General features: G+C 35.0%; 1 protein-coding gene across 3 annotated transcripts in view; it reads left to right on the top strand.

The window, feature by feature from the left end:
• SCAMP1 (secretory carrier membrane protein 1) overlaps positions 1-21,933 on the top strand; it is a 120,406-nt gene that overhangs the window by 42,770 nt on the left and 55,703 nt on the right. For 2 of the 3 annotated variants that reach the window (XM_077867226.1, XM_077867221.1), the window contains 4 exons: positions 12,656-12,754; positions 14,169-14,277; positions 17,051-17,179; positions 21,208-21,367. In XM_077867226.1, coding sequence (XP_077723352.1) covers positions 12,656-12,754; positions 14,169-14,277; positions 17,051-17,179; positions 21,208-21,367 — 497 coding nt within the window. The remainder of the gene's footprint in view (positions 1-12,655; positions 12,755-14,168; positions 14,278-17,050; positions 17,180-21,207; positions 21,368-21,933) is intronic. The other variant, XM_077867228.1, reaches the window with a different exon arrangement.

Below are 21,933 nucleotides of genomic sequence, written 5' to 3'. Positions count from 1 at the left end.
TATGTGTAATTTCCACCACCCTTCATAACAAGAGGATCTATATGTTAAGCATAGCCACAGTCAGTTCCTGTCTGCTCAGAGACTGAAAAAGTCAATGAAAGTTGCAAAAGTTTTAGGTTTCTTTTGGCAGTCTCTTGAACTTTGTTGCCTTAGAGAGGTGTTCTCAAATTTCAAGGTTTCTAAAACTCCCTCTGGATAGCTTCTTTTAAAATGTAAACTTTTTCTCCTCATCCCCTTGAGTTTTTGAATCTGTGTGTTCATAGTGGGGACCAGAGTCTGCGTTTTTAAAAGATTTATTTATTATTTATTGCTTGAGAGAGAGAGTGTGAGCAAGCAAGCTGGGGAATGGGGGAAGGGGCAGGAGAGGGAGAGAGAAAATCTCAAGCGGACTCCATTCTGAGCATGGATCCCTGGCGCGGGACCCTGAGATCATGATCTGAGCTGAAATCAGGAGTCAAATGCTTAATCAACAAACCCAGGCGCCCCAGATTTTGCATATTCAAAAAGTATCAGGGGTTTATAGATATATATATAGATATAGGGTATCTATAAACACATTAAGAACCATTGCTTTAGACCCTGAGTAAACTTACACTTTATTGGTTCACTGATGGAAGAGAACAGGAAAAAACAAGGAGAAATTTTCTTGAATAGGTGTGTTTAGAATATAGAAGAAAATCAGGAAGGAGAACATATATTTCCGCATCAGAAAGATAACTCATGGACCAGAGCCTTGAAGAGATCTTCTGCATTATTTATTTAATAGTGAAACATCTTTAGAATTTTCAGTGCAGAGAGCTCATTAGGTGATAGAAAAATCTCTATATTACTGTGTTACCTTGATTGTTATAATGTTCTTAATTATATTGAGCCAGAGTGTATTTTGAAATGAAAAATGTTTTTCATTTGTCATTTTTGACAAATTTGTCATTTTTTCATTTGTTGTCTCTACATTTCAAACATTTTTTCATGTGTCTGTTGTCCATTTGTATGTCATCTTTGGAGAAATGTCTGTTTGCATCTTCTGCCCATTTCTTGACTGTTTTTTGTTTGTTTTTTGGTGTTGAGTTTGGTGAGTTCTTTATAGATTTTGGATTCTAGCTCTTTATCTGATAAGACATTTGCAAATATCTTCTATTCTGTAGCTTTTTAGTTTTGTTGACTGTTTCCTTTGTTGTACAAAACATTTTTATACTGATGGAATCCCAGTTAAAATGCCAAGTTTTAAAAATTGAGGTTTTTAAAGTTTTAATTCCAGGATAGTTAATATAGAGTGTTATGTTAGTTTCAGATGTGCAATATTCAGCAGTTCCACACGTTGTTTGGCTCATCGTGATAAGTGTACTCTTTTACCCCATCACCTATTGTATTTTTTTTTAAATTTTATTTATTTATTCATGAGAGACAGAGAGAGAGAGAGAGAGAGGCAGAGACACAGGCAGAGGGAGAAGTAGGCTCCGTGCAGGGAGCCTGACGTGGGACTGGATCCTGGGTCTCTAGGACCACACCCTGGGCTGAACTGGATCCTGGGTCTCTAGGACCACACCCTGGGCTGAAAGCTGCACTAAACCGCTGAGCCACCCAGGCTGCCCTATTTTATTGTTTTTGATTCTTCCGTGTATGGCTTTCTTATTCCAGTGCTTCATCATGAATGTAAAGGAATGCACCTGATTTATTTGTGTTGATTTTGTATCCTGCCACTTTATAGAAATCATTGATTTTAACAGTTTTTGACAGACTTTTAGGATTTTATGTATGTAAGATCAATAAAAAATGATAATTATATTTCCTTTCCAATTTTCAAAAATATTTTATTTATTTATTCATGAGAGACACAGAGAGAGAGAGGCAGAGACACAGGCAGAGGGAGAAGAGAGAGAGAGAGAGAGGCAGAGACACAGGCAGAGGGAGAAGAGAGAGAGAGAGAGAGGCAGAGACACAGGCAGAGGGAGAAGCAGGCTCCATGCAGGAAGCACAATGTGGGACTCCATCTGAGGACCCGGGATCAGGCCCGGGCTGAAGGTGGCGCTAAACCGCTGAGCCACCTAGGGATCCCCTCTTCCTTTCCAATATTGATGCCTTTGCAGGAATGGAAGTCTTGAGTGGATAGTTTCATTAGTTTTCTTTTTACTGCATGTGCAAAGGTGAAAAGTTGAAGTAGAATTAGAAGCCATCATTAATATAGGTCTTTAAAGATTGTGGCCAGAGCTTTACTTGTTTTGAGGTGGCTAAAATACTGAATCCCAGAACAGGACGGTGATCTAGCTAACATGTACAGATTTGAAGAAATTATTAGCATAATAGCTATTAGATTAATATAACTGCTCTCAGATATTTGTGTCTCTCCAATCTTTCTCATCATTGCTATTCTACATCTCACATATATCAAGTTATTAGCTCTAATCGAGTCTTCATCTTTATCTTATGAATTGTCTTTAATGCTTCATTTGTTATTTAAAGCAGTAAAGAATTTAAAATAAGTTTTCACCTTGGGTGAATTTTTGGATAATTTCTTATGTGATTTTTCTGCCAGACTAACTTTGCTAGTCGTTTTATATGGTCATTGTTCTGTTGTCTCTACATATTAAACCAAGAGAGTGAGACTTAAGGGCCATTATTTTTTTTTAAACTGGCTATTTGTGATATTTTTAAAAAACTGGCTATTTGTGAGTCATAGAATATAAATACTTCTATGGCTGTTGCACATAATACTAAATTAAGCTCTAAGATTATTATATAAACTCATTTATACACTCATTATCAATGTATAAGAATACTCACTTTACCACATCTTTTCCAAAACATGATAATTGTATGGTAGTAATGATCTAAAAAATAATTAGATGAAGCTTACATTTTTTTGATTACTAATGAGGGGTTAACATTTTTAATATGTTTATTTTTTGTATGTATTTTGTAAGCTGCTTGTTAAGGGCTTTTTAAAATGTAGTCTTTCTCAGTAACTTATATACATACAGATCTTACATAAAATGGATATTCATCCATTTTTAAAATTGATTTGTATGTAATGAAATGTTTTAACCAATTGACCATTACATGTGTTGCTTATTAGATCTTGCCTTTTAATCTTGGTTATGAAATATTCTATATCATTTAACTTCTAAATAGTTACTAGATATATTGCCTTTTCATTATGATTTCTTCCCCCTCATCCCTTTAAAATATTTAGAATACCTTTGCTCCAACCCAAGATCAGAAAGTTTTCTATATTATATGTACTATGCTATGTTCTGTTTTTATAGTTTAACAAAAAAATATCCACTTGAGATTTATTGTGGTGTGGTACAGAAAACTGATTTTTCCCCAAAAACCATTTATTTAAATAATTGTTTTGGCACCATTTTGATAATCTTTGCTGTTCTCATTGCTTTTGAAATGCTGTCTTGGTTATATGTTTTAATTTTTATTTTTTTTTTATTTTTATTTTTATTTTTTTTGTTTTGTTTTAATTTTTATATATGCTGTCATTGTATTTATACTGGAATTCCAAATTTTGATATTTTGGACTTGATGTTTTTCAACCTCATCATTGTGAAATATGTCACTATTTTTTTCATTTGTTGATTACCAAGTGAGTTTGAACTATTAATATTTTTATTGACCATTCCTGTTTTCTTTCTTTGTATTGTCTGTCCAGATCTTATGCTCATTTTTCTATTAATAGTTAATAGTTCTGTGGATTTGTAGCAATTCTTTATGTATTTTGGGTAGCATTATATATGCATTATAACCAATTTTCTCTAGTCTGTGATTTGGCTTTTCACTTGTTAAGTTTGAATATACAGGTTTTCCCTACTTTGAAAAGTAGAGCATACCTATGAAACTATTCGTAAACCAAAATGGCATAAAGTGCTTTCCGAAATTTCATGTTACACTACTTTTACAAAAGACCTACATTAGTACCTGTTTTCACTAATCTAAAGAAATCTGATTTTCTTCAATTTTATGAAAAAAGCTGTTACTTTATAAGTGATATAAAGGGAACTTACAGAAAGCGGCGGATACTGTAGTTGAACTTGTCTATCTTGTTTGTGTGTTTTTCTAATCTTAATTTAACAGGTACTTAATGAGGATCTGCTGTGTTCCAAGCATTGTTTTAGGCACTTGAGATACATCATAGACAAAATACACAGAAATTTCTAGAGCTCACTTACATTCAAAAGCTCTTATGTACCCTAAGTTCATAAAAATATTCGCGTATATTTTTTCCTAAACGTGTAAGTTTTGCTTTTTCACTTTTAGATCATCCACCTGGAGTTTATTTTTGTGTGATATGAAATAGGAAATTTAGTTTAACTGTTATTTCAGGGTAGCCAGTTTTCCTGGCATCATTTATTGACTACTACGTTATTCCTCCACTGACTTAGAGTGTCTCCTCTGTTGGGTATCAAGTTTCTGCATTTGTGTGGGTTTATTTCTGTGTCCCTTCTCTTCATTGGTGGATTTCTGTATCTTTGCCATCTGTACCACCTTCTTAATTACTATCTCCTTATAATAAGCTTTGATATCATAGATCTGCCCTCTTCTTTCTCAAAATTTTTTGACCTATTTTTAGTCCTTGGCTTTTTCATATGAATTTAAGAATTAGTTGTATTCTCAGTTATTTCTTCTCTTGTGCCTGGCTTCCTTTTTAGGACTGCTACTTGCTGCGTCAGGATAGTATCCCGGTACATTGTTGGCAGTCTTCTGGCGTTGATAGTTCTGAACTTTGAGCTTCTCTTTGCAGCTGCTTGCTTGTGTGCTTTCTTTCTCTTTTCCTCCTCCTATGGCCATTTAAAAGAGTACTTTAAAAATAATTTTTTTTAAACTTTTATTTATTTATGATAGGCACACAGTGAGAGAGAGAGAGAGGCAGAGACACAGGCAGAGGGAGAAGCAGGCTCCATGCACTGGGAGCCTGACGTGGGATTCGATCCCGGATATCCAGGACCGTGCCCTGGGCCAAAGGCAGGCGCCAAACCGCTGCGCCACCCAGGGATCCCAAAAATAAATTTTTTAATTTAAAAAAAGTATATTATGAGGGGGGAGGCAAATAATAGAGAAGTATATAAAGCAAAATGTACAAATTCCCCTGATACCAGTTTGCTGAGAGCTTCCATCTGTTTTTCTGGGTGTGTACAAGTGTGTATTTATAAAAGCAAAAAAACAGTTAAATGCATTCATTCTATAGTTCACTTTATTTCATTTATTATTTAAAAGGCAGTCTTCTGTATCTCTAACTCATTCCTTTTGATGACTGCATGGTATATTTATACAGTAAGTTGGCAGTTCCCCTTTGATGGTCTTGTAAATATCTATTTGCTCTTTTATCTTGCAGCTGCTTTCAAATACTACTGGTCCTCATTGGCAAAGTGGAGGTTGTGCAGTTTATTTTCTATCTCCCTAAAGCCTCTTTTCTTAGTCTTTCAAAGGGCATTGATCGATTTCTGTCAAAAGCACTCCTATTTACTTTTTTGGGATATCATTTTTAAAAAAAATCATGATAAGTGTACTCTTTAATCCCCATCCCCTATTTCACTTATCCTTCTACCCACCTCCTCTGTGATAACCATCAGTTTGTTCTCTATAGTAAAGAGTCTATTTCTTGGTTGATCTTTCTTTTTTCATTTGCTCATTTTTTTTTTTTTAAAGATTTTATTTATTCATGACAGAGAGAGAGAGAGAGAGAGAGGCAGAGGGAGAAGCAGGCTCCATTCAGGGAGCCCGACGTGGGACTCCATCCTGGGTCTCCAGGATCACACCCCAGGCTGAAGGTGGCGCTTAAACCGCTGGGCCACCGGGGCTGCCCTCATTTGTTTCTTAAATTCCACGTACAAATAAGATCATAATGTATTTGTCTTTTTCTGACTTCTTTCACTCAGCATTATATTCTCTTGATCTATCTATGTTGTTGCAAATGGCAAGATTTCATTCTTTTTCATGGTTGAATAATATTGCAGTTTATGTATATGTATATACATTTTTATCTCTTCATCTATGGATGGACACTTGGGTTGCTTCCATAATTTGGCTATTGAAAATAATGTTGCAGTAAACATAGAGGTGCATGTATCCCTTTGAACTAGTGCTTAGGTATTTTTGGTAAATAACCCAGGAGTGTTAATTCCTGGATTGTAGAGTGGTTATATTTTTAATTTTTTGAGGAACTGCCATGCAGTTTTCCACAGTGGAAATTAGCACAAATTTGCATTCCCACCAACAGTGCAAGAAGGTTTCTTTTTCTTCACATTGTTGCCAACATTGTTTTTTGTGTTTTTGAGTTTAGCCATTCTGATCTGTGTGAGGTGGTTTCTTTGTAGTTTTGATTTGCATTTCCCTGATGAGTGATTTTGAGCACATGTATCTCTTGTCCATTTGGATGTCTTCTTTAGAGAAGTATCTGTTAATGACTTCACCCATTTTAATTGGATTACTTGTTTTTTTGGCGTTGAGATGTATAAATTCTTTACGTATTTGAGGTCATTGCAGATATCTTCTCCCATTGTATAGATTGCCTTTTAAATTTGTTGATTGTTTCCTCTTTATTCCCTTTCACTATTTTTTATATTCCACAAATGAATGAGATCATATAATGGTTGTCCTTCTCTGATTGACTTATTTCACTCAGCATAATACCCTCCAGGGGAAAGGAGAGAAAATGAGTGAAAATATCAGTGAGGGTGACAAAACATGGGAGACACCTAACTCTGGGAAATGAACAAGGGGAAGGGGAGGTGGGTGGGGGGTTGGGGTGACTGGGTGATAGGCACTGAGTGGGGGCACTTGGCGGGATGAGCACTGGGTGTTATGCTATATGTTGGCAAATTGAACTCCAATAAAAAATTTTTTTGATTGTTTCCTTCACTGTGCAGAAGTTTATTTTGATGCAGATGTTTTATTTTTGCTTTTATTTCCTTTGCCTCAGGAGACATATCTAGAAATATATTGTTAGCTGATGTTAGAATAATTACTACCTGTGCTATTTTCTAGGATTTTTACTGTTTCAGGTCTCATATTTAGATCTTTAATCTATCTTAAGTTTAGTTTGTGTATGGTGAAAGAAAGTGATCCAGTTTCAGTCTTTTGCATGTGGCACTCCAGGTTTCCCAACACTATTTATTGGAGAAATTGTCTTCTTGCCATTGTATATATTCATTCCCCTTTGTTAGAGATTAATCAGCCATATACTTGTGGGTTTATTTCTGGATTTTGTGTTCTTTTTATTGATGTATTATATGTTTTTATGCCAGTGGATCCTGTTTTAACTACTACCACTTAATAGTATAACTTGAAATCTGGGATTGTAATAACTCCAGTTTTGTTTTTCAAGATTGCTTTGGCTATTTGAGGTCATTGTGGTTCCATACAAATTTTAGGATTGTTTGTTTTGTGAAAAATGCTATTGGTATTTTGATAGAGATTGCATGAAATGTGTAGATTGCTTTGGGTAGGATAGACATTTTAACAATAATTGTTCTCCTAATCCATGAGCATGGAATGTCTTTCCATTTCTTTGTGTGTCATCTTCACTTACTTTTATTAGTGTTTTATAGTTTTCAGAGTATAACTCTTTCACCTTTTTGTTTAGGTGAAAAACCTTTGTTTACCTTTCCTAGGTATCTTAGTATCTTAGTATCTTTGGTGTATTGTAAATGGGATTGTCATCTTAATCTTTTTTTCTGCTCCTTCATTATTAGTATATAGAAATGCAACAGGGGCACTGGGTGGCTCAGTCGGTTGAGTGACTGACTCTTGATTTCAGCTCATGTCATGATCTCAGGGTTGTGAGATAATCCCCCAGAGCCCATTTAGGATTCTCTCTCTCCCTTTCCATCTGCCCTTTCTCCCACTCTCCCTCTCTTAAAAAAAAGGAGTAATGCAACAGATTTCTGTACATTGATACTTGTATCCTGCAGCTTTACTGAGTTCATTTATCAGTTTAAGTAAGTTTTTGGCAGAGTCTTTAGGGTTTTCTATATAGGGTATCATGTCCTCTGCAAATAGTGAAAGTTTTACTTCTTCCTTACCAATTTGGATACCTTTTATTTCCCTTTTTTCCCCTAAAGGTTTTACTTATTTTGAGAAAGAGAGAGAGAGTGCAAGAACACGAACATGGACATGGCCTCATGCATCCACATGAGACACAGGGTAAGGGAGAGGAATCAGAAGCTGACTCTACACTGAGAACGGAGTGTGACTTGGGGCCTGATCTCACAACCTTGGTTGGTTCATGACCTGAACCAAAATAAGAGTCAGACACTCAACTAACTGAGCCACCCAGGTCCCCCAGCCTTTTATTTCTTTTTATTGTAGGATTGCTGTGGCTAGGACTTCCCATACTATGTTGAATGAAAGTGGTAAGAGTGGACATCCTTTTCTTGTTCCTAACCTGAGGAAGAGCTCTCAGTTTTTCCCCATTAGCTGTGGGTTTTTAGTATAAGGCCTTTATTATGTTGAGGTATGTTCTTCCTAGATTTACCTTGTTGAGGGTTTTTGTCCGTGAATGAATATTGTACTTTCTGAAATGCTTTTTTCTGCATCTATTGCAATGATCATATAGTTTCTATCATTTCTCCTACTGATGTGATGTATCACACTGATGGATTTGTAATTATTGAACCAAGCTTGCATACTGGGAGTAAATCCCACTTGATTATGGTGTATTATTTTTTAAAATACATTGTTGGATTTAATTTGTTAATATTTTGTTAAGGATTTTCCCATCTATATTCATCAAAGATACTGGCCTGTAGTTCTCTTTATCTGGTTTTGGTATTGGGGATACCAGTCTCATAAAATGAATTTGGAGGTCTTCCTTCCTCTTGTATTTTTTGGGAAAGTTTGAGAAGAATAGGTCTTAACTCATCCTTAAATGTTTGGTAGAATTTTCCTGTGAAGTTGTCTGGTCCTGGACTTAGGTTTTTGGGAGTTTTTTGACTACTGATTCAATTTCTTTGCTGGAGGTTGGTCTCTTCAAATTTTCTGTTTCTTCCTGCTTTAATTTTGGCATGTTATATATTTCCAGGAATTCATCCATTTTTTTTAAGATGTCCAGTTTTTTGGCATATAGGTTTTCATAATATACTGTTAAAATTGTTTGTATTTCCTTGGTGTTGGTTGTCATTTCTCATCTTTCATTAGTAATTTTGTTTATTTGGGCAGCTCCTCCCCCTTTTTTGTAATGAGTCTTTAATTTATCAGTTTTGTTGATCTTGTCACAGAACCAGCTCCTAGGGATGCCTGGGTCACTCAGTGGTTAAGCATCTGCCTTGGCTCAGGGCGTGATCCTGGAGTCCCAGGATTGAATCCCACATCGGGGGCTCCCTGCATGGAGCCTGCTTCTCCCTTTGCCTATGTCTCTGCCGCTCTCTCTCTCTGTATCTCATGGATGCAAGTAGGGTGTTAAAGCCCCCTACTATTGCCATTATTGTATTACTATCAATTAGTTCCTTTGTATTTGTTAACCATTTTATGTATTTGGGTGCTTCTGTGTTGGATGCATAAATACAATTGTCGTATCTTATTGTTGGATTGTCCCCTTTATTATTACATAATGTCCTTCTTTGTCTCTTGTGTTCTTTGTTTTGTCCATATAAATATTGTTTACCCTGGCTTTCCTTGGCATCTATTTGCATGATAAATGTTTTTCTGTTCCCTCACTTTCAATCTGCAGGTGCCTTTTGGTCTGAAATGAGTCTGTTGTAGGCAACATATAGATGGGTCTTATTTGTATATTCATCCTGTCATCCTGTGTCTTTTGATTGGAACATTTAGTCAATTTACATTCAAAGTAATTATTGATAGATATGTAATCATTGCCATTTTGTTATTTGTTTTGTGGTTGTTTCTATAGATTTTCTCTGATTCTTGCTGTCTTTCAGGTTCATTGGCTTTCTTTGATGATATGCTTAGATCTCTTTCTCTTTAGTATTTGTATATTTATTACTGAGTTTTGATTTGTGGTTACCATTATCTTTGTATGTAACATCTTCTCCATATAGCTGTCTATATTAAGTTGATGGTTGCTTAAGGTTAAACCCATTCTTTACTCCTCTTCCTCCCACCTTTTAGGTATATAATGTCATATTTCATATCCTTTTATTTTACTAATCTCTTGAATGATTTTTACAGAAATACTTATTTTTACTGCTTTTGTGTTTTTTACTTTTCATACTTTCACTTACGATCTTTTGTTTCCACTCAGAGTCCTCTTTAAAATTTCTTATAGGGCTGGTTTAGTGGTCTGTTTGAGAAGCTCTTTGTCTCTCTTTCTATTCTGAATGATAGCCTTACTGGATAGAGCATTCTGGCTGCAGATTTTTCCCTTTTAGCAGTTTGAATGTATCATGCCACTCCTTTCTGGCCTGCAAAGTTGTTGCTGAAAAATTCGCTTGTAGCCTTATGTGATTTTCCTTGTATGTAATGGTCTTCTTTTCTCTTGCTGATTTAAACATTTTTTTCTTTATCTCTACTTTTTGCCATTTTAATTGCTATGTGTCTTGGTGTGGACCTCCTTGGGTTGAAGTTTTTGGGGTATCTCTGCTTCCTGGATCTGGATATCTGTTACCTTCTTCACATTAGGGAAGTTTTCATTTACTATTTCTTAGTATACATTTTCTGCCTCTCTTCTGAGATCCCTGTAATGTGGATGTTGTTATGCTTGATGGAATTGCTGAATTCTCTATTCTCAATTTGCATACTTTCTTTCCCTTGTTCAACTTGGTTACTTTGTATTACTCTATCTTCCAGATCACTAATTCATTCTTTGGCTTCATCTAGCCTGCTATTTATTCTTATCAGGTGTATTTTTAATTTCACTCATTGTATTATTGACTTCTAGTTCTTTTTAAATCTCTATGTTAAGGGTCTTACTGAAGTCGTCCTTCACTCTTTTCTCCAGTCCAGTGAATATCTTTATGATCACTATTTTAAATTTTCTATCAGATATCTTATTCATTTTTCTTTGGTCTATTGCTGTGGTTTGGTGTTTTTCTTTGATTTGGAGGATGTTACTCTGTCTTACTTTGACTCTCTGTGTCTGTTTCTGTGTGTTAGAAGTCAGTTACTTATCTTACTCTTAATAGCCTTTGAAGAAGAGGTATTATAGTGCCCTGCAGTGCAGTGTCATTGTTCCCCAGGGTGGTGGTTTAGGGCATGTGTATTGCATGTGCTCTGTTGAGTTTCAGCATCTTTTTCCTTTAGTCCATTTATTTGCTGTTGCTTTCTTTACCTATTGTTGAGTAGCAAGGTGTGCAGTGGTCTACTTGTGAAATGATATCTGCCCCTGCTGGAACTGAGTCCTGCAAAATAAGCAGGTCAGGAGATGTGGTTTTGGCTGGGTTTGCACTGGTCTTCTCAGGGAGAGACACCATAGCACCAGGATTTGAGGGGTGGGGGGGTGGGGCGCATAACTGGGAAGGGCTGATCTGCCAAAACACAGGTGGCTGGGCTTGGTATAAGCAAGTTAAGTAGCATGTATCCACACAGCTCTGGTTTCCTTAGGTGACTGTTACTTATGCTAGGGGCAGGGGAGGAAAATGTCACCTTTTCAGCTCCTTTGTTCCTGGAGAGATCTTTCCATGATCCCTGTCTCCTCAGGCCATGCTCTGAGATGTGCAAATTATTCTCCTTCTTACCTGCCCATGGCATTTTTCAAACTGCTGGTTCTGTACTGCATCTGCATAGGCTATTTTTCATGGTGTCTCATTAAGATGAGGGACTCTTGTTTCCTAACATCTTTTGGGCTCTTCCAGAGCTGAGCATGCTGGTTTTTAAAATTCTGGGTTTAGTCCTGCTGGTTTTAAGAACTCATGAAATTTAAAAGGCAGATATTACGGAGATTCATCCTTCCTGTTAGCAGGCTCCCCAGTGTGAAAGTCTGTTTTCCGCTCTTTTCTGTGCCCCTGGCTCCTTCTTCACCGAGGCTGACTGTGGTCCTTTTTGCTATCAGACTGCATCTTCACCCTTCATACCTTCTTTGATATGGCCTCTTCCTTGCCTTAGGTGTGGAGTTTTTTTTTTTTTTAAGATTTTATTTATTCATGAGAGACACACAGTTACGCAGAGAGAGGGGCAGAGAGAGACACAGGCAGAGGGAGAAGCAGGCTCCTCGCAAGGAGCCCGATGCAGGACTTGATCCCAGGACTCTGGGATCACAACCTGAGCCAAAGGCAGACGCTCAACTACTGAACCACCCAGGCATCCCTAGTTGTGGAGTTTGTTGTGCCAGTCCTTGGACTGTTTCTGGATTATTTCTGTTGATGTGGAAATCTAGTTGTATCTGTGGGAGTTGCTGAGCTTAGGTTCCTCCTACTCTGCTATCTTTCTAGCCAGGCATGTACCTTTCTTTAGTGGAAAGAGTTAACCTTAATGTAAATTCTTCAGTTTGGTGCTATCTGTGTTGTACTAAAAAGGAATACCTAAAGATTTTGTTTTGTGTTTTTACGCTTGGCATCCAGCATCCGGGAGGAGAGTTGAAGAATGAATTTGGGAAAATAGAGATAGAGATGGAGAACTGAAGCAGCACTATACCACAAACTAGAGGAGGAAGAGAGGAATTCTTGGCATTTTGCTTTTTGTTGGGGTTAGGCCTTTTTAAAGAAGTTAAAATTGGATCTCTGTGTTACATAATTTGTCATTTTCTTAATCTTCCTAGCCTCCACCAGGCACTGTGAAAATGCCTAACGTCCCCAGTACACAACCAGCAATAATGAAACCAACGGAGGAACATCCAGCTTATACACAGATTGCAAAGGTTAGTTCATGTTATGTGGATAGATTTGTATTGGAAATTACAATATAAATAGCATCTTCAAAGAATTCTTTATAAGTTGGCTTGATTTCTTTTCTTTATTTAATTTTTAATTTACTTTTTGAGTTTGGGTTAGCTAGTTTATCAACCCTATAATACAGTTCTCTTTTCAGCTTATAATATTTGCTTCACTGTATTATTAGCAGCTGTTGAATTCATATATCTTCCTGATGCACAGTTGTTGAGGGAAATCTTTGTTACTTTGGTTTCACTGTTTAATGCATAGTGCTATTATAAAACCAATGATAGGATAATAGAAACTATTGGAAAAGAGTTGTAATGGCTAAGGAAAGGACAGTGGTAAGAAGTAACAGATGACAAAAATATGAGAATAAAGGAGATGAAGAAGATATCTCATATTACATAAAGGCAGATGGAGTTACAGACCAGAATTTTTTTTTTTCTTCTTTTTTTTTTTTTAAGATTTTATTTATTTATTCATGAGAAACACAGAGAAAGAGGCAGAGACACAGGCAGAAGGAGAAGCAGGCTTCTCAGAGGGAACCTCATTTGGGACTTGATCCCAGGATCATGCCCTGAGCCAAAGGCAGACACCCAACTCCTGAGCCACCCAGGCATCCCCAGAATTTCTTAATCATATCCTCCTTCATCTCCTTGTCTTCTAAAATAGAAGATACTATATATTCTTGCATTGGAAACCTTAGGTACTGTTCAAGCCAATTCTTAAGAGGCAATTCAGTGGTCATTTCTCCATTTGTCTGTTTTGCCTCAGTTGTTCCCTCTGTTCTTCATTCTCATTTATGCACAGAGGTCACTTTGATTTTATTTTCCCAATTAGGACTCTGATTACTCTTACTGATAGAATTTTGTTCTGTTCTAATATGCCCAATAGTCTCACTGACAGTTTTCATAACAAAAAAGCCAAAATCAGTCAAATATCTCCATACTATCTTTTGAAACTGTAATCTTAAGTGAATTCCTGTATTTTGGAAGAGCATTTGAATTAAGTTTTTTTTTTTTTTTTTAATTTTTTTTATTTTACTTATTTATGATAGTCAGAGAGAGAGAGAGAGAGAGAGAGAGAGAGAGAGAGGCAGAGACATAAGCAGGCTCCATGCACCGGGAGCCCGACGTGGGACCTGATCCCGGGTCCCCAGGATCGCGCCCCGGGCCAAAGGCAGGCGCTAAACCGCTGCGCCACCCAGGGATCCCTGAATTAAGTTTTGAATACTGTATGCCTCTTGATCTTGGGATTGTGAGTTCGAGCCCCATAATGGGTGTAGAGATGACTAAAAAATGAATTAACTTAAAAAAAGGTAGATAGTATAGTAGTGTTACAGGATTTTCTACCTCTGACAACCTATTCATGCATTGATATTTTGTTTGTTTGTTTAAGGAACATGCCTTGGCCCAAGCTGAGCTTCTTAAGCGCCAAGAAGAGCTAGAAAGAAAAGCAGCAGAATTAGATCGTCGAGAACGAGAAATGCAAAATCTCAGTCAACATGGTAGTATCCAAAGAAATTTGAAATAAAAATAACTTTGAAACACTTAAATTATGCCTATGCTAGCTCTAAGTCATTCTGGTTTATGGACAAGGCCATGCCCTTTTTTCCTATTCTAGCAAGATCAGACAGCAGATTTCCAACTTGTTACTCTGTAGCTCTCTGATCTTGGCTGATTTGCATAGTTTTTTGATTAAAACAATGTTAGCTTTATCAACACAGGAAGTAAATGTGCATATGATAATTTTAGATTTTGGCCAGAAGTCTTTGATCCTGCACTTGGGCCCTCTTTGAATCTATTGAAGCTTTAAGAGTACAATGGGAGGGTGCCCTAAATTTGACTCTTACCTTTTGTTTATTCAGCCCAGTTTCTAATTATCTGCCCTTGTCCTCAAAACTATAACATACCTGCCAAATCATGTTAAAAAAATGTGTGGCATGACTCTGGGAAGCCTTCTCAGTGATGCCAAAGAAAGAAGTACTGAATTGATCATTTGCTATGAAATCTGTGCAGACTGTGACTACTAAAGGGCACTTCAAGGGAGTATCTTAGAGAAAGGTAGCAGTGTCTGGCCTAGAAGGGATAAAGAGCTAGACAAGTCATTGTTACTATGTCTAAGATAGTGATGGAATGACGGGGCTTAGTCAACAACAATATACTGAACTATTTCTTCCATATCTTAGACTGTGTAAGCCTAAGTCAGAGAATGAAAAATACCATATGATTTCACTCATATGTGGAATTAAATAAAACTACTGATCATAGGGGGCAAAAAGCGACACAAATCCAGAAACACTGTGGAAAACTATAGAGAATAAACTCTATGGTTACCAGAGGGGAGGTGGGTGAGAATGGTGGTTAAGGAGAACCTTTGCTGTGATGAGTATCAGGTGTTGTATGAAAGTGTTGAACCATTATAATGTACACCTAAAAATAATATTACACTGTGTGTTAATTAACAAATTTAAAAACTAAAAATAAAATTTATATATTCAAAGATTATTTAAAAAAAAAAAAAAAAGCATGTAAGCCTAGGGCCTTCTGAGGACACATTTATCCTTGGCCATTTTGTTGCTTGTGACACTGGAGACAATATCTTAAAAGGAGAAATTAAAGGTTTATTTGAGATCAGTGTTTCTGAAATACCTGTAATAAAACCTGTCCTATGTCCTTAGTATTGACTAATATAAGTTATCTCTATGGGAGATATTTTAGTAAAGATAGTAACAGAGTAGGAAATTCAGAGTAGGAAATTCATGTAAGTACTTACTAACTCATTTAATTATTAGTACAGTTCTCTGAAGGGTGATATAGTTGCTATTCTCTTGTTATTTCTACTCTTAAATTTATGAAGAAACATAAGATTTTACAGATGTCTTCAGATTTTACAGTCTTCAAGAGTTTAAGGTACTCAAAGCCCCCTAGCCAATAAATGGCTAGGCACTTCTGTTCTCAGATCCTACTTCTAACATTACTATTCTTTCCTCCTCTCAAATATTATGAGACTTGTAAGAAAAATGAATATAAAATTTGGAAAGAATTATAAATAGCAGAGACATGTTGGAAAGAATCAGACATAGGTCATTCTTGTTTTCCACTGTAAAATTTTCTTAGTCTATATAAAGTATATAAAATCGAATTTTCAAAAATTGTGGCAAAAATTTCTAAAATGAGAAGTGGCCTTTTTTTTTTTTTTGTGTTTACCTTCTGTTTTTAATGTTTTGACTTCTTGCTTTAATTTTAGTGTTTTTATTGTTCCCATCACTTCCCAATCTCTATTTTCAGTTTCATGTCTTTATGTAGACACATTTTCCCTCCTCATAGTTTGAATTTGTTTTTCCTTTAGGTTTTTGAAGGTGTTATAATTCCTTAGCTTCCTTCTCCTGTTTCATGTTTTCTCCTAGTTTTATGGCTTTCTTAATGTATATTTTGAATATTATTATTATTTTTTTAAAGATTTTATTTATTTATTCATGATAGTCACACAGAGAGAGAGAGAGAGGCAGAGACATAGGCAGAGGGAGAAGCAGGCTCCATGCAGGGAGCCCGACGTGGGATTCGATCCCGGGTCTCCAGGATTGCGCCCTGGGCCAAAGGCAGGTGCTCAACCGCTGCGCCACCCAGGGATCCCTTGAATATTATTTTTGTCAGATTTTGAGATTTCCAAATTTGAGTCTTTGGTATTAGTTAATTGTGTTGTTTCTTCATGGAGTTAACAGTAGAAAACTCAGAAGATTTTACGCTGGTCTTCCTTCTTCACATTGACTAGGAATTATATTCAAAGACTTAAGATGCTGAGGAGGAAGTTGTAGATATTTAAAAACTGCATGGCATTCACATGACAGCCAGACGCTTAGGACTTGGAGAAATAGATTTGTTTTTAGGGTAGAGTCACAGGGTATGTCTTTGTGCTCTTTTTTTTTTTGTGTCTGTATATCAGCTGTACATATATTAATGTTTTCTAAAGATGCTCTGGGGAAATTTTTTTTTAAGATTTTATTTGTAAGTAATCTATACCCAACATGGAGTTTGAACCCACAACCCTAGATCAAGAGTCTCATGCTCTGTTGACTGAACCAGCCAGGTGCCCCTACTTTGGGAAAATTTTTAAAAATGCAAAGCTTAGCTTTCAAAGCTATACATATATAGGAATGTAGAGATACAGTATTTGATTTATAAAACATCTATTAAAAGAACAAATAATGTTCTTTGTTATGAAACCAAGAATAAGAATAGCACATATTGGTCCTAATATAATTTTTTTAAAATTTGCAGGCAGAAAAAATAATTGGCCACCTCTTCCTGGCAATTTTCCTGTGGGACCTTGTTTTTACCAGGATTTTTCTGTAGACATTCCTGTAGAATTCCAGAAGACAGTAAAGATTATGTACTACTTGTGGATGTGTGAGTATAAAATGTGTATATTCAACAGAGTTTTTTTATTGTTAAAAACCCTCCTTTTTGGAATTCAGATATCAAGGATAGTATCACAAATGGTCTTTTTGTATAGCTCTTAATTTTCGGAGTGGAACATATTTAGGTACTGCAAAATTATATTGAATATGACAATCTAAGCTGAGGAAAACAAAGGAGAACTGGCATTCTTTTGAGGAAAGGACTTCTCTGTCACATATAATGTATTTTTTGAGGAAAAAGGAATAGTTGTAGAATACTATCTAGGTTATATTTGTTTTGAAAAAATTGCACTATTTTTATACATATGAAGGCTGTCTAAAAAATTCTATTAAAGCATTATGACTTTTTAAAGGGGCTACAAAATATCATTTTTCTCAGAGCTTTGAGCATAATTTACTTTTCACTTTCAAGTGGTTGATAAGTACTTTTATTATTGGAAGTACCTAGTTAATGTAGGATATTTTACTAAATAGAACATTAGGACACACATTTAGGCTGTGGTACTTGCCTTGTTTTGAATATAATTACAACTCATGTAATACTAAAATAAAATGTCAAGCTGTTAAGAGTTTATTCTACATACACAGAATTCCCACTTATTCTCTGTTTTACTTTTATTCCAAACAGTAGTCTCAGCACCATTTAATGTTAGTATGTTAGTTAGAGGGTGTAGCTGTCATACTTCTCACCTGCATAACTGCTGGACTAATGGATAATTTGTAATATACATTCTTGATGGAGAAATTTATGCATGTTATTATAAAATTAGGGAGCTGTTTTTTCCCCCTCCTAAATAAATGAGACAATTTTCCTCAAAATCTTTTAGGAGCATTCTTCGTATATATAAAGTTATTTTACAATGTGAGTAGCAATTCCTTATGGATAAGTACATTAACTCTTAGTTTCTCTTTGAGATTTTGTTGTTGACCTAGTATCTTGCTAAATCACCAGTGAAAGTAGTAGTATATACTTTTAATATTAAAGGTTTTGATTTTGTATGTGTACGTGTAAACAACCTATATATTTTATTTAATCAACATATATGCGTATATGTAAAAATTATTTTTTAATGGGAAGAAATTGGCCTGGAATTTTAAGTATAAGTTCTTTGATTCAGTGGAAAAACATATTTTGGATGGGGGAGATAGGGGTTGTAAGAAAATTCTATAAGGAATTTAGTATATAGAGATTGAATGGAAAAGATGGTTAATTTTAACTGAATGGCTACTTGTGCTAATTGTTTCAAAATAGGTCTATTTTGTTTTATAAATATATAACTTTCTGAGGTGTTTAGAATATAGTTTTTCTTAATTCGGTTGAATTGACAGATCTCTTAATTATATATAAAGAGATCTCAATATTTTAAAAAACAGTACTGGGATAAGGTAAGATCTAATACCAGCTCAGTGATATTTGTAAATTTCATAAAATGGAGATTGTTTTAATAAGTTATTTTCAAGAAGTGTCAACCTCTTAATGATTTCAGAGTTAACAAGTGCTTTCATACTCTAATAATAATTATAATGAAAGAGAACATTTATTGAGGCTTTATTTGTACCAGATATAGTACTAATCACTTTATATACATGATATTGTTAACTCCTAACTACCCTATGAAGTAGGTACTATAATACTTAGTTTTATAGATAAGGAAGCCAAAGCAGAGAGAATTGGAGTAATTTGTTCAAGAATACACAACAATTAGGGTTGGAATGGATAGCTTGACTCCAGAACCCAGAGTCTAGATTTCCATGTTATATACAACCTACAAAATACCAAACCCAAATAAGATGAAGATATACTTTCAAAGATACCTTACTTGAAATAATTTACTTGATAAAGGAACTGAAGCAATTAGAACTATTACTGTGAAATGAATCTTAACCTCTTTGAGTATATTCTTGAATTAAAAAAAAAAGAAAAGAAGCCATTTAAAGATCAGTTAGTAAAGAAGATAATTATACCGTTTAAAATCTGCATATGTTAGGTGTCTGTGTTGGAATGCAAAGCTTATCAAGAAGAATATTGTAGGGATAGTTGCAAATTTAGGTTCAGTGATAACAGATTTAAGTGCTTTAATAAAGCAATTGAAATTTTATATGAAGTTGAGTCATTCAACTTACAAATCATGTAAACAAAATGCCCTAAAAATATCTTTAGTGTTGTATGGATAGCTGGAATCCACCAAGTGGATTGTAATGGAATTGAAATCAGCAACACAGAATCACAAATTTCACTTGCCTTGCTTTTCTGTATATTTCTTGATCTGTGTATAAGTAGACTGTTTAGTAAGTAGGCCTGAACGTTTTATTTTTTTCTAGAAATAAATGACTTATTGTCATGGTTTTTCATTACTATGAAAACATTTAGAAAGAAATTTTAATATATTACACAAAATTAAATTGATATTTTTATCAATAGTTGAAAGAATTTTTAATGAACTTTAAATATACATACCCATATATTCTTTCTTAGGCAAATTAGAAGATAGACCTTTAAAAATTCTCTCACGGTTGAAATTTGAATCATAATGTTGTGAATATGTAAAACTTTTTTAGGCAGTTGGATGCTATTTAGTGTTAAAAAATAATAATACTCTGTTTCACGGTCTTTTGAAATCTGTTTTTAAGCCATTGACAGAATTCCTTTTTTTGAGGCAAAAGATCATAAGTAAATTTCTTAGGAAGCTAGTCTTCATGAGAGTTTGAAATCCTAGTGGTAATAAAGTTAATAAGGAAGAGTCAGTCTTCTTTGTGTAACAGAATGGAATGGAGATTTCAACATGGAATAGCTCCTGTATTTTTATAGCTAAAAATTGAAATGTAGAGGTTTATTAGTTCAGTGGTTTATCTCTATAACCCACATGTTTTCATTTTATTCTTCCTCTGGTGCCCTTTTTCTTATTCTAGAGTTTGTATATTTATCTAGTTTGTAAAGCAAATTTAGAGACATCCTTTAATGTATGTTTTGATCTTGTTTTGTTAATTACTGGTTTTATTTAATAATAAGTTGAAAAGATTATAAAGTTTTTAATGTAAGTTGGGATTTTTGTGTTTGGATTTACTAAGTTTTGTATTAATTTTTAATTTAGTAGTTGGTATATTTTTGTTGTACTAATAATTTATATTGAATATGATTTAAATTTTTGAAAAAATGTATTTCTTTTAATTCAGCCTGTGAATACATTATTAAAAAATCCTTTAAAAAAGTTATTAATTAAAATGGGCAAATGTAGTTCTTTAGGATCAAAGTATAGTTAGATGATACTCAGATTTTTTGTTTTAGGCCTTTCTGGGTACATAATTATTAACAACATATAAAGAGTCATATAAAGAGTTTTCCATTAACTGTGTTGATTAAAAGAAAGGTCTGCCACAGCAGCTGAAATGCATTATTTCCTTTCTTTAAAAGTAAGTTTAATCCTCCACCAAAATACCGTTTTTATTGCAGCATTTTAAAAAAATGTTAACCTTAAGAAGATGAAATCCTTAGAGACTGACTATATATAGTCCCTCAAGTTGCTACTGTTAGTATTTTCAGTTCAGTGATTCTAGTTAATTTTATTGCTTAAAAATGTTATAATGCAGTTTTCTCCTCCTTGTATAGTCTACTCTGGGGGGTTTGTAGGTCTAGTCTGCAGAAAGGTAACTCAAAATGTGGGATCTTTTCCCTCCAAGACCTGGTTCTTTTTCCTGGCAGGATCTTGGATCAGGAGACACATCAGGTGTTTTCTTCCCCAGGAAGAATCTCCTAAGGCACCGCTTCTCTGGTAGTTGCCCATTAGGAGAGGGCCAAAAGAATTTTTGCCAAACACGGCGTGTATTAGGACTCTTTCCTGTGTATACTATTTTCAAATCAAACGTGTAAGAAACAGCAATGTTTTGAAAGATACTAACTGGAAATGTGGTAGAGTACATTGGTTCTTAGGAAGAATTTTTTCATTTACAATTTTTGTTGAATGAATTCATAAATTGAATATAAATGTTTCTTTTCTATTTTGTTCTTTGATTCCACAGTCCACGCTGTAACACTGTTTCTAAATATCTTCGGATGCTTGGCTTGGTTTTGTGTTGATCCTACAAGAGGGGTTGATTTTGGATTGAGTATCCTGTGGTTCTTGCTTTTTACTCCTTGTTCATTTGTCTGTTGGTACAGACCACTTTACGGAGCTTTCAGGTAAAATGTGTGTACTTTAACATATACTCTTTAAAACCTGTGAAGTAAATAATTGGTAATTAACCTTAAAGGGAAAATTGACACATTTTCATAAAATTTTTTATTTTGTATAACATGCATTCCAATAAATATGTAACATGTCTATGTAGTGATTAGGTTTTGTAAGTCACAAAATCTCATTCTTTTCTCTCACTTGAGAAGATCAAACATAAAAATAAATGAAGGAGAAATGAGGATAGTCTTATATCTTAATATTTGTAGAATATTCCATGTGATAACACTTGACATTAGGGAAAATTTTGCTCCTCATTCCCTTTCAAAAAAATAAATCACAAGTGGTGATTTCAGTATAATTCTATTCTATTCTATTTTATTTATTTTATTTTATTTATTTTATTTTATTTATGAGAGAGAGAAAGAGAGAGGCAGAGACGCAGGCAGAGGGAGAAGTGGGCTCCATGCAGGGAACCCGACATGGAACTCAATCCCGGGTCTCCAGGATCAGGCCCTGGGCTGAAGGCGGCGCTAAACCGCTGAGCCACCTGGGCTGCCCGATTTCAGTATAA

This window comes from Canis aureus, chromosome 2 (genome assembly GCF_053574225.1).
Source record: "Canis aureus isolate CA01 chromosome 2, VMU_Caureus_v.1.0, whole genome shotgun sequence".
NCBI classification, from domain to species: domain Eukaryota; kingdom Metazoa; phylum Chordata; class Mammalia; order Carnivora; family Canidae; genus Canis; species Canis aureus.
Note: the sequence above shows the minus strand (reverse complement) of the source record. Positions and strands in the feature narration are given on the sequence as shown.